This window comes from Denticeps clupeoides, chromosome 5, assembly GCF_900700375.1.
Source record: "Denticeps clupeoides chromosome 5, fDenClu1.1, whole genome shotgun sequence".
Lineage (NCBI taxonomy): Eukaryota > Metazoa > Chordata > Actinopteri > Clupeiformes > Denticipitidae > Denticeps > Denticeps clupeoides.
In genome coordinates this window covers 11,626,157-11,638,602 of record NC_041711.1, presented here as the reverse complement: position 1 = coordinate 11,638,602, position 12,446 = coordinate 11,626,157, and the positions used below count along the sequence as shown (strand labels likewise).

At 40.9% G+C, this 12,446-nt stretch overlaps 2 protein-coding genes across 4 annotated transcripts; one reads left to right on the top strand and one right to left on the bottom strand.

Moving 5' to 3' along the window:
* Nucleotides 1-200: 200 nt before the first annotated feature.
* ankmy2a (ankyrin repeat and MYND domain containing 2a) lies at nucleotides 201-5,796 on the bottom strand. Of its 2 annotated transcripts, none has more exons than XM_028981420.1 (10): nucleotides 5,268-5,796; nucleotides 4,840-4,904; nucleotides 3,804-3,942; nucleotides 3,621-3,719; nucleotides 3,136-3,296; nucleotides 2,847-3,061; nucleotides 2,633-2,768; nucleotides 2,418-2,546; nucleotides 1,150-1,279; nucleotides 201-925 (listed from the first exon to the last, which is right to left on the bottom strand). In XM_028981420.1, exons 1-10 carry the CDS (start codon nucleotides 5,431-5,433, stop codon nucleotides 765-767), a joined length of 1,401 nt encoding a protein of 466 aa, XP_028837253.1. In that variant the 5' UTR covers nucleotides 5,434-5,796; the 3' UTR covers nucleotides 201-764. The 2 variants fall into 2 exon arrangements, with proteins under 2 accessions (XP_028837253.1, XP_028837254.1); XM_028981421.1 differs by having other exon boundaries at nucleotides 201-922.
* Nucleotides 5,645-12,150, top strand: tspan13a (tetraspanin 13a). Of its 2 annotated transcripts, XM_028981423.1 has the most exons (7): nucleotides 5,645-5,953; nucleotides 7,424-7,591; nucleotides 7,708-7,788; nucleotides 7,869-7,982; nucleotides 8,449-8,559; nucleotides 8,723-8,796; nucleotides 10,177-12,150. In XM_028981423.1, coding segments are annotated over exons 1-7 (612 nt in total). In that variant the 5' UTR covers nucleotides 5,645-5,890; the 3' UTR covers nucleotides 10,178-12,150. The 2 variants fall into 2 exon arrangements, with proteins under 2 accessions (XP_028837256.1, XP_028837255.1); XM_028981422.1 differs by lacking the exon at nucleotides 10,177-12,150 and having other exon boundaries at nucleotides 8,723-9,286.
* The last annotated feature ends 296 nt before the right edge of the window (nucleotides 12,151-12,446 follow it).

Here is a 12,446-nt window from a genome sequence, read left to right as displayed (position 1 = left end):
GCAGCTACCAAACACGCCACTTGTTCATTCTGGATCATTTAAACTCATCATTAAAGATCATGTAACTTTGTTTTAACTATACATTTCTTTTTAACAGTATCTCTATTGCAAATGCCCCGAAGGTTCACATTCTGCAGCAGTGTTGTATTGAAACATATTATTAGAAAGCCACATCATAAATAAACAGGAGAACTGCAAACCAAATTATAAAGCACTGACATTTAATTGTCCAAGATGTGGAAGATGCAGATTTTTTTCCCACAGCACAGAAGACAAATTATACTGATCTTTACAATTGTCATATTTCTTAATGTCACGCGAATGTGACCAACACATATAGAGGGCAATGTAAATTTACTGTAGCTACATTAAGTTAATTCTAGATAATCCATCTGATACAAGTAAATCTGGGCCTTATTCAATCTACATCAACTCATTGGTTGTATATCATAAGGCAAAATATCTAGGTTTAAAAGGACATTTAAATAATACAATAAGAGCATACACCTGTTTTGTGTATGCATACAAAAAAAATGTGCATTTATGTTGCAATGCGCTTTGGTGGCGAATTTCCCTCCTCCCAGTCTCTAAAACTGGCCCATTTTTCCCCTGGACCCCACGGTACCGAAGGCCTTGCTGTTCTAGTACAGGTCCTATTCCTCCCAGAGTGCAACGCGGGTCACTTTCGTGTGCTCTGCCGCAGCATTCAGCCAGTTTCAAGTTCTGGCGTGGTGGTAGGGTTCGATTGGCCAGCAGGTTCTGGTTTAGTCTGCGGTGACTGAGGAGGCGGGACTGAGGTGAGATGCTGGAGGGTCATCAGGGTTGTCTGGGGTGGTGGCAACACTACCACTGACCTCTTCACTCTGCTCCACCGAGAGATTCTCCACTGCGGCAACAGTCTCCTCCATCGACTGAGCCTCCTCTGCTAATCAAAAATAACAATTATTTTGCGCTGACGTCAGGTACTACAAACGCTGAGACAGGGCTCAATGCATCGAATGGGCTGCAAATTATAAACATACATTATTTAGCTGCTAAAAATTCGTATTTTTTCCCACACTAGTAACAATAACATTGGCCGGCACCAGAAAAATCGAATTATTAATGAAACATGATTAAAGAATTCCACATCTGGTTTAAAAGGAATACCTTTAGTCTGCTTCTCTCGCCTCTTTGCTGCTTCAGCTTCATGCTTCTCTCGCTGCTCCTGCAGCTGCTTGCAAGCCTTTTTATGGGTAAACCAGTGCAGCTTCTGGCAGGCTTGGTTACAGTAGATCACCTGAAGAAACCAGAGTAACGTTGGTTCCAATCCAAAAACTTTTCATGCAGACACTGACTATTTATGAGGCCAGAGAGTGTTTTAAGAATGGCTGGCAAACCGATTTAGAACAGAGCTGGGCTGAGTTCATTACTGATCATTCCTGAATGGAACATCGGATAAGGGATAAATGTAAATCACAACTGAAAATGCAGTTTCATATGTAATGGCTAATTATGGTATTTTATCCTGTTAAATGCTGTGATTCATTTTAAATATTAAAACACATCCATGAATGGATTTGATTGGCTGGGGCTTGCTCTGTGCTGGAATTTTGTAATTTTCTGTAACAGGGTATGGCAAGCAACAGACACACAATTCTATCTGCCGGTGCACAACATTACCCCACCCAAAGTGAATAGGAAGTGCTTGTGTTGCTGTCAAACACTTCTCTCTGTAGTATTTCTCAATATTATAGCAAGCTTCAGACTTAAAGGTCCCATGATATGAAATAATTTTTTGGCATGTATATCGGTCCGAAATTAAGCTGTAGTGCAGAGTTACAGCCACTTTGATCCAGTCCCACAATGAGATTTCCCCACGACGCACCGTGTCGGGGTCTGTAGCTTTAAATGAAAATGAGGAGAAGAGAGACGGGATGAGGAGGAGAGCGGCCTATAGATGTTAAGGGGGCATTCGCGGAAACGACATAAATCAACACTATTCACCAATCATGACAGACAGGAAGTAGGGTCGCCGTTTATTCCAGAAAAAAAAAAAACAAACAAACCCGCTGGTTCTTCAGAGTCTCGCATGACTGAACCAAAAAAATATATTTGAGCTCATTTTTACATCCAATCACCAAGCAACTGCAATGCTTTGAACTCTTGGAAGCCATGTCGATTGGTGGAGGGGTGGGAATTTCTCTGGGCAGACAAAGCAGTGAAACGGGAGGTAACCTTTCCCCTTTATGACGACATAACGGCCAAATAATTGATTGACACATTATAGTCTATAATTTTTTGGTGTTCAATAACATTCCAACAGTTATGAACTTGTGCCTGTCAATTTCTGTTATGATCGTGTACTACACCGTATTAAGTGACGTGCCCTGAAACTAGACTGCAAATCCCGGTACACTGCCACCCACTGCTTTTACCATTTTACAGATGGAGCATCTCTTCTCCGCTCCCTTCTCTCCACACGTCGTGCAGAACTCGGCGTCCATGAATCCCACCTGTCCAGTGATGGCCTGAGTGAGCACGGAGATCGCCGTGGGGTCATTACCCTAAAGGGACAGAAAGAACAAATTTTTATTTGACAATGTAAAAGAAGCAAAACATGACGTAATATGCAAAAATGATCATCGCTTACTATTTCCACCGGTGCTATACTTCTCACGAGCTGCTGCAGTAGTGTTGCATCACAGTAGGGAAACTTCCGGATACACTCCCGAATGAACTTCTCCTGGTACACGGGAAACCCATCCTCATCTCTGCCTTTCAACAGGCTGGGGATTGAAAAAGTTTTTAGGCCTACTGACAAGAACTACAGCATCTATAACTAAAATGTACACAAAAAGGTGCACCATTTTATAAGTCCATCCAGCTTGTCCTCTCGGTCCTTGAGGAAGGTGCTGCACTTCTGCAGGATGCAGCTGATGTAGTGCATCTTCATGGCCAGGACCTCGTTCATGTCCTGCTGCTTCACGCACTTCTCACAGATCAGCTCCATCACGCGCCTGCACTTCTCCAGAGCCTCGGTGTCCACCAACAGAGGGTTGTCCATGACCAGCATCACCATCTAAGTGAAGATAACACTGCAAGGAATCACTGAGGCTTATTTATTTATACAGTCGGTTGGCCACAGGAAAATACCTTGACTGGGTTGAGATTGGTGCTCATGATGATCTTGTGTAGTGGGCCAGATAGCTTTGTAGGCAGCTTAGGCTCCGTCTCCAACCCTTGGGGTTTGGTGTAATAGTCCAGTTTTTTGCGAGAAAAGAAATTGTTGATGACTGTGACACAGTCGTGTTGTCCTACAGGAAATTTAAAAAAAAAGAATAAATTTTTTACTTGGGTACTTCCGGTTTAGATTTAATTTATACCCCTGAAGTCTGAAGGTGTCTTCAGATAATATCAATAGCATGCATGCCTATCGATAATGCTGTTCGGAACAAATATAAGCGGCCTTTTCAAACGAACATGGCATTTTTACACTCACCACAAGTTACAAGACCGTCATTTCTAAATACATTTTTTATGGTATAGTACATTTTCCTTACCCTCTTTTACCCCCTTCCAGCTACAGGTGGACTGAACCAAATTGTAGTGTGCGTGAATACACTGTAATGAACCCATACCAACAAAAGCAGCCATCTGCGCTGCAGTCCGACCCACAGAGTTGACCGCGTCCGTCTCTGCCCCGGCATCAAGCATCATCCAAGTGATGTCGGTCTTTCCTACAGAGAGAAGCCGGAATAAGTACGCTTGCGGAAAATATAATCAGGATGATACTACTATACTTCCCCCCACCAACAACGCACCTGACAGGCCAGCAAACATGAGCGCGGTGTAGCCGTGTTCGTGTTTGTTGCAGTTGACGTCGGCCCCGTGCTGGAGGAGGAGTCTGCACATGTCTGCTTTGCCTTTATACGCCGCGTGCATCAGTGGGGTCATCCCATACTTAAAAACAATAATAAACGAATATAACTGCTAACAGAAACACTGCAAGCCACACGCTTAATGTCTAAACAGTCGAGTGCTCTTCATCCGTCACACAGACACTCTCCGGGCTGCAGCTGCGTTACGAGTACCAGACCCGTCCGAAGCATCTGAAGCGGAGTAGCACTCGAGCTGCTCAGTGCAGCTGCCCCTTCTCAAAGCCGACTCAACAATGCCGGCTTGCAGCATGGCGAGCTACAACGCACCGGCCGATAATCGCAGACAAACTCTGAGTGCGAATCACGTCCGCATATACGTGGAAATAAAAATCAAAGAGGTATTTTCAGAGGCAGTGTCTCTTCTATATGGCACATTTTCTGACTAATTTACAGTACAGGCCAAAAGTTTGGACACCTTCTCAATGTGTTTTCATGACCATTTACATTGGTAGATTCTCACTGAAGGCATCAAAACTATGAATGAACACATGTGGAGTTATGTACGTTTGGCATGTACTTCATTGCTTCAACACATGGACGATAGTATATGTAATAAGCAGTATTTAATTCAATAACTGTTTTTCAACATAGTTACATTTCAAACATTCACACTTTTCATTCACATTTTGACACCACTTGGTTTTTGCTTCATTGGTGTCATTTTGGCCAATAAAAGAGCTGATCAAGCACTTTTATTTGATGTAAATATCACAATTTCCCATGAAATGTCACTTTTGGACCTCAGCCGTATTCATTAAAATAGAGCAATACTGGAGAACTGGTACCGTTCTGGCCCAGGCTGCGTTATGGCACCAAGGCAGGCAGCCCACACTTTGCCTTGTGCGCTCTTGCAATGACTATTCATGGCATTTCACTGTAAAATGCACGGAGGCAATCATTTCGCATTGCACCGCCATACCTCATCCAAACAGTTGACTCGTACATCTCTGCATCCCAGCACTCGCGACGCCTCCTGAACATTCCCTGTGGGAAAAATTACAATGAAAAAAAAAAAAAATACAAAACGCCGCTTCCACACATCACACAGGCAGCCAAGACGCGAGACCCGTGACCCGCCTACTAAAGCTGGACCACTTTTAATCCAATAAGCATCACCACTCGCTCACTGCAAGTTACGGCGTCGTACTGTGCCGGAGAACAAAAAACTCCCGACTCTGCCTCCGCCCCAGACGGAAAATGTTCTTTTTACGCGCCAGGATTTCCAGATCTGTTTAAGCAAGCTGCACTGCGTGGCCGGCGTCTGCGTTGAGTGCCAGGCTAGCAAGGGCTAAACCACACGCATCGGCCACATCCGTATCCATTAATTCGACCGTGAGAGTAAAACACCTGCAGAGATGGCATTCAGCAACTCCTTCTCCGTATCCGAGAGGTCCCCTTTCTTCGGAGCGGACATGTCGCCGACGCGCACCTGGCCGGGGGACGGAGCGCTAGTCGGATTTATTCCCTGCGAGCTAGCAGCCGCCGCACTGAGCAGCTCTCTGGACCGTACCATGACTTGCGCATCGCGAGGGGGGCGGCTGTAAACATCTCGCAGAAACCTCCTGTGCGTTGGTTCACCGCGTTTAGATATATGTCTTGAGACGAAAAAAACATGCGATTTGCATGCAGTATAAAAATTAAGCTTTTCAGCGTTTTATGCTTTTTCTGACCCAATTTCCCCTACTTAATTCCGGTATTTAGAAAAGTCCGAAATCTAGAACTTTCAAAATGATTCATCGATTGTACGTCGGTCGGTTGTTTTGTCCGTGAAACTGTAGAAACGTCATTTAAAACCCACGCAAACACGACTATGTGGAAAGTGCGCGGTTTTTGTCCTCAGCACGTCGGCTTGGTCACGTCGGCTGGTGTGTTTATCACTCGCAGCACGCCCTCCTCCGGGCGGCAGAGGCGGTTCCTCCGCCGCCGTCCCCGTCTTTACTGCGGCCGAGTGCGGCGTGAACGCGTCAGCGATGGCGTGTGGAGGGTTTACCTGCTCGAAGAACTCGCTCTGTGCGCTCAATATCGGCTATGTAGTAAGTTCAGTTTCGCTCAATTATTTGTAATAGAATAATTGCTTCGCTGTGGTTGATTCTGTTGCATTTTTATTATACGTCGTAGTGGCCTTAGCAGTAATGGTAGTAGTAAAAATGAAGGATTATTAGCACGTGTATATTTTAAAATGCACTTTTACAGTTTCTTGTTTTGAGTAGCATTTAGTTAGTTAGCACTTAGTTACTTTGAGGGCTGAAACTGTCTACATTTGCATGCAATGTTTGAAGTAGGTGCTGATACAACATAGATAAAAGCGCTAAATAACTACACTGTAAGTGTAATGAACAACTAAGAATGTGTTCCATCAAATAATTAAATATTGCAATTGTCTTATCTGTGTTTTATATTTCGTTGTTTTAAAACCAAAATGTTTTAAAGCGAGTAAACAATAATGGTGATCTGGCTGCTTAATATTCTGTACAACAGTCGCAAGTATACAAAAGCAGGGGGAGAACAACTGTAAAGTCGTGACGTCACGGTCACCGAAAATGACGTCAGGCCGAACAGACCGATCAGCTAGAGAACAGCAGCGTGTACGAATGGAATAGACTTTGAAATTAAGGGAAAAGACCGTCGGCCAGCCACAAGCGATTAAGTCTTAAAAGCAAAGTCTGTGATACTGATAAGATTTCGCCATGAATAACGTTATATTAAAGCATGTATAAATGACCGGCTCTAGATATAAGGCTGTGCGTGCGTACATTGGAATATTCTGGTGAGCCGTACGCTCGACGCTCATTCTTGCTGGAATTTAATTTGTGTGTGTGTGTGTGTGTGTGTGTGTGTGTATGGGTAAGAGAATATCCAGTGAAGTTCAGACATGTTTATTATACAACTTCCTGCTGCAGCGCCTTTGTTACCCTTTCAAATGATATACCTCAATATATACCGTGTCTATGGTTTTATTTATATCACACTATGAATTTTATTCCACATTTCACAGCCCTAATGCAACATTAGACTATTTACATCCAAGCTGCTTCATTTATTTTCCGTCTTCGTACAGTCAGGGTGATGGTGTTCTGCTGTGTTGTTGTGGTCTGTTGTATTGTCCCGTCTGCACATTCCTAGATGTGTCTTGTCTCTGTGTTCAGTTTGTTATGACCTGTAAGACTGTCAATGTTCAGAAAGAAATGTTAACATGTATAAATAAAAAAGAAAGCATTGATTGCAGCATTTCCTTATTTTCATTAAACAATGACGTTATGTGTGTAAAGAAGGGAGCGCCCAATCAGATTTCTAGATATCAAGAGGTTTTTTTTTTCTTCAAATCATATGAAATCTTTTAAAATGAGATGTGTGTGTATATATATATATATATATATATATATATATATACACACACACACACACACACACACACAAATAAAGATTTTTGATTCTGATTCTACAAACCGTGACTCTTTTTGAGAAAACCGCTCTTAAGTCTGTTTCATCTTTTCTGTCCTCAGATGGTGAGCTTGCTTATGATGGGAGGAGCAGCCTGGGGTAAATGGTTTGGATTAGTCTCTAGTTTCCGTGTGGTAGGAGGGGTGGTTGGAGTGGGCATCTTCCTTTTCTTTGTAGCCTTGATAGGTCTTTGTGGAGCAATAAAGCATCACCAGGTCCTGCTCTTCTTTGTATCCTTTTTCATTTCCTTTATTACAACAAAGCTGTAAACCACCATGGAGTGCCATGTACCTTGGATCTTTGCTGTTATCAGTTGTCCACGGTGACTTTCTTAACTAAGTACAAGTATATGTTGATTCTCTTCACGATATTTGTGGTGCAGTTCTCTGTGGGCTCGGCATGCCTTGCTATCAACGACGATCAACAGGTAGGAGCTTTCGTCCATTAGTGAGGCATATCATGATTAACTGAACTGAATTGAGTACATCTTACTGATCCACTCTGTAGGAACGTCTTTTGGAGATTGGATGGAATAACTCGGAGAGCACTCAGAAAGATGTGGAGAGGACACTCGACTGCTGTGGCTTCTACACTTTTGATGTCAATGCCACTTGTGATGCTGTAAGATTTACTATGTCTTTTTTTCTTAACAATTATTTTGGTGACCTTCAAATGAGAATGCAGCAGTTTTGTCCCAATCCCAGGTTCTCGTTGCATAGTATGGGTGGAAATGCTTTCATTTTCACCATTAAACATAGGTGTGGTTGGTCAGGAAATGGGAAGGTGTTCACAGCATCAATTTAACAGCATGTTCATGACTGCCCACTTCCCACTAAGGGTGATGGGTTAAAAGCAGAGGACACATTTTGTTGTGTGCCTCACAATGACAATCACTTGACTTTCATTGATTTGCTAACTGGTTTAAACTGACGTCCATATGTGCAATACATCACTCTCTACCAGTATACACTCATGTGTTCTAGAGATTCACGTTAACAATTCCAAAAATTGAGACACACTTAAAAGAAACTTGTGAAAAAGGAGAAACTTCCCTTATAATACTCACAGTGCTGTACAATGATTGCAGGTATGTTTCAAAACCCATAACTGTGAACCATGTGGGGTAAAAATTCAAGTATATGCTGAGGACGCTCTGCGGTTTGTGGGAGGAATCAGCCTTTTTTTCAGCTTCACAGAGGTCAGTATGGTCTGTTCTTGATTCATCCAATATTTCTTCAGTTGGTTTTCACATATGCTATAATGGAATTAAAAGCTATTTTTGTGTTGTCAGTATTTTTAAACACATTCAAATGTGCGGTTTGTGAATGAATTATTTCATTGTTTTCCATGTCTCTTTGTAGGTCCTTGGGGTTTGGCTGGCATACAGATACAGGAACCTGAAGGACCCCAGATCCAACCCTGGAGCATTCATCTAGTCAGTTACCTTTATGTCTTTATTGCCGTTTTGCAATGTAAAGATTTGATTTGAACGCATAGATCAGAAACTTATCAATTTCGTGTTTTTTGTTTTTTTGTTTTTTTTTTCTAATTGTTTCATTTTGTTTTGTTCTGGATATCTGGACAATTACAAGCACAACTACTGAGAGATCACAGGTTTATTGAAGTGTGCAGTCAGAAACATATTCAGGGCTGGGAGAGTGATCTCTCACCCTTGATATGTTTAAATGAGTTGGAGCACAAGGGCAAACAGCACTGGCCCTTAGCAAACAGAGAGCTGCACTTGTGCAACCTGTGCTATAAGGTGCCTGTAAAGTCTCCTGCTTATTATCTAGACAGATTACCTAGACAAGGGTTACCTGCGGGTCAGTATGGCAATGAAAGTGTTATTTATGGCCTGGAAGCCAGGATAGAATACATAAAGAGCATTTACCATGGCACAAAATAAAAAGTTCAGTTTACTGAAAGTCACCTGGTTTGCTGTGATGTTTGTCCAACCTTCAGGTTTTATTGTCATATGGAGATAACAATGGAACATCATTACAAGTAATTAAATATTTGGACTCATGTTGGTGTGAAATGTTTAGTGTGGTTTTAATTTTTTTTAAGCTTAAGTAAACAAGTAAATATCAGTATATTGGTAGATTTAAGCATTCATTTCCTAGCATCAGTCTTCCTCTTGTAAGTCATCATAAGAGAGGATGAAGACCGGATTCTACCAGTCACAGTGTTCTGCTTGTGAGTCCTACCACAGAAGCAGGATGTGAACAGGATCCGCCCTGTTCCTTGTTTGGATACGTCCAAGCAGAACAACTAGTTCACCAGGCCAAGCAAGTGTTGGGCTACATTGCCAGTACTGGTTTATCAAATTGCTTGACTAGTGACAATAGAGTGCATGAAATTCATTAAACCCACATTTAGGCTAAATACAAACAAATCAGAATACTAAATACATGTCCTATCAAACAAACTTTCTTTTAGCAATTATGATACAGTTACCCTGGTAAAGGTGAACTCTTTATTTTACTATAAGAAAGTAGAAGATAAAAATGGCTTTAGAGTAGAAGATGCATGGAATGAAAGGTAATTGACCTTTTCTTATTAAATTGCTGATAGAAATATTCATAACATGAAATAGATGGCAACCAAAAATACAGGTAATTACATTTACTGCATTTATCAGATGCACTTATCCAATACAATCCAATAAAATCAGTAGTTACAGGGACAGTCTCCCTGTAGACACTCAGGGTTAAGTGTCTTGCTCAGGGACACAATGCTAGTAAGTGGGGTTTGAACCTCGGTCTTCTGGTTCATGGTCAAGTGTGTTACTAACTAGGCTACTACCACCCTACAGGTTATAATTTCAGTCACAAGAAAACAGTGCAGCAAGATTCCTGTTCCATACTCCATCCAGAAGCATCTTCAGCAGGTTCTCTCCACCAATTGCACTGAAGTTCCTTCCTGGATCCACCACAACTGATATGACCCAAGAACTGAGCTTGAATCAGACTGTGTTTGTTCCCACCTTGATCTTGAGAGCTAGATCGCCACCTAGCGGCACACAGAATCCTTACCAGGTTTAGAGACTTTCATAATAGATTCAAATATTGTTATGACTCACAACTGGACTGTGAATTCACATATGATTCACAAGACTAATTCTACTGAGATATAATAAACAATAACAATCATCATTATTTAAAAGGTTATCAATGCAGTCAATATCCATTACCCCATCTTACAGTTACAGTAATTATACAAGATATATGACACCCCCTAGCTCAACCCGTACTGATTTCTGTAGAATTCAGAACAGGTCCATATGTAATTCTAGCAGTAAAGTCTCATCTTGGTTGGTTCATGAACACTCATCCCAGAAACTATTGTAAAATTGCTTATTGTTTTTTCATGAAGAGCTTTTTGTGAGTCCTCAAAGGCTATCATCTCTTCAGCCTGACTATTCAGACATGTCTTCTTATTACTGATAGGATGGACAGAATACTGAGGTTCACCAAGACAGGAGTAAGTTTAAAGCCTTGCGATTAATCAGCAAACTCCCATAAACAGGATCTACTTCCAGTGAAATAACCATACTTGTATCCGGCTTCCTTTACATTATTTGTTGTATTCAAAGAATTTGGCGAAATATATCAGAAAATTATTTATATTAGTCTATTTCAGTGTATGCACTGCAAATTTTGAAATAATGGAAATGTCCAACATTGGGCTTTAAATAAGGATTTTTGTCAGTGACCATGAAAACTGTTAAAGTAAACCCTGACATTGTCCTTGGCAAACCAATGTATTTAATTTGAGAACTAGTCAAAGGATTAAACTTTTGATTAACTGGCTCCTGCATTAACTCAGTTACTACAATCAGGAGATCTGGTTGTGAAATGCTGCACTATGAAGGTTTAAGCACACACAAATTCAGAATATTTGTTCTCCTTGAGTCTATTGATACAGAAATAAATTATATTTAATGACCTAACAAGTACATTTTTCTAATATCAATATATTATCATACTTGACAGGCAAAACTTTTGGGAGACTGGTCAACATTGAAAAAATGACACATGTCTTTATCTAATTTGGGTACATGATAAATGACTGTAGGAATCAGGGTGTGTTGCAAAGATACAGGTATCTGAAAATGGCTGAAGGAGCTTTAGGGTGAACAAGGCTAAAATGTCATTAAAGCTCACACCTGTGTGCCTTCTGAACAATGTGAGCCTGGCCAGAAATCAGCTGAAAGTCAAATAAAATAAGTTGGCCATTCGTTGAGTCAAAATAACCCTGTCAGGCCTTTTATTTTTATGTTACGTCACTGCTGCTCTGATATGTTTTGCATATGAATGAATTGCATACATGAATTGAACTCTACTCAGCTCATGGATAACATGTTGCCTGTGTGGTCTTGAGGCCCATATTATGTTGCTGAGCACATTAATTAATGTTTTTACTAAGGATTAATAAAAGTTGCTTTTCAGTGGTGTGCCAATAAAATATTTTTGATGCTTTTTGCACCAGTGGAAGTGGACACTGTTGCCGATGTGATGAAAATGCATTTTAACATTTTAGTCACTGACATGAAACAGTGCTGCTCTGATCATTAACTCAAATTACATGTATCATTTACAAACTATTCAAATTCATCTGTGCATTTTATCCTGCTTTGTTTCAGTTGGCCAGACATGGTTAAGTAAGTAATCCTGCTTGTCCAGCTTTCATGAACTGTACAACCAGTTTGCCAAGCCGGTGATGGGGTCCAATAACTTCCTTGAAGTGCTTGAATGAATAGCGACAATAAATTGTATTTTCCTTCTTCCTTTGGCTTCACCCAAAACTCATTAATACACATTCATTCATATATATTATAATAATATATTTTATATAATATAATTACAGTAAATAGAAAGTATTAATTAGAGAATCCCTTTATTCTCAAACTATAATACATGTGATAGAATGGAAATTTAATGCTGATTGTTTAAAAAGAGCTTTCATTGTCAGTTCTCACAGCTGTGTGATTATAGGGTATTCAGTATTCTTAATATGCTCCATGCCGTAATTTAATATCCTCACTCGCTGTGAATGCTTTAGCTGAAAAGACTTCCTTCTTTG

Bases quoted from the DNA above. Each gene is read 5' to 3' on its own strand.
- ankmy2a (XM_028981420.1), bottom strand. From the start codon at position 5,433: ATGGTACGGTCCAGAGAGCTGCTCAGTGCGGCGGCTGCTAGCTCGCAG. The intron at 3,297-3,620 runs GTATGGGTTCAT...AATTTCCTGTAG, and splicing joins GCAGATGGCTGCTTTTGTTG to GACAACACGACTGTGTCACA. The intron at 3,062-3,135 runs GTATTTTCCTGT...ATCTTCACTTAG, and splicing joins CCAATCTCAACCCAGTCAAG to ATGGTGATGCTGGTCATGGA.
- tspan13a (XM_028981423.1), top strand. From the start codon at position 5,891: ATGGCGTGTGGAGGGTTTACCTGCTCGAAGAACTCGCTCTGTGCGCTC. The intron at 5,954-7,423 runs GTAAGTTCAGTT...TTCTGTCCTCAG, and splicing joins CGCTCAATATCGGCTATGTA to ATGGTGAGCTTGCTTATGAT. The intron at 8,560-8,722 runs GTCAGTATGGTC...GTCTCTTTGTAG, and splicing joins TTTTTTTCAGCTTCACAGAG to GTCCTTGGGGTTTGGCTGGC.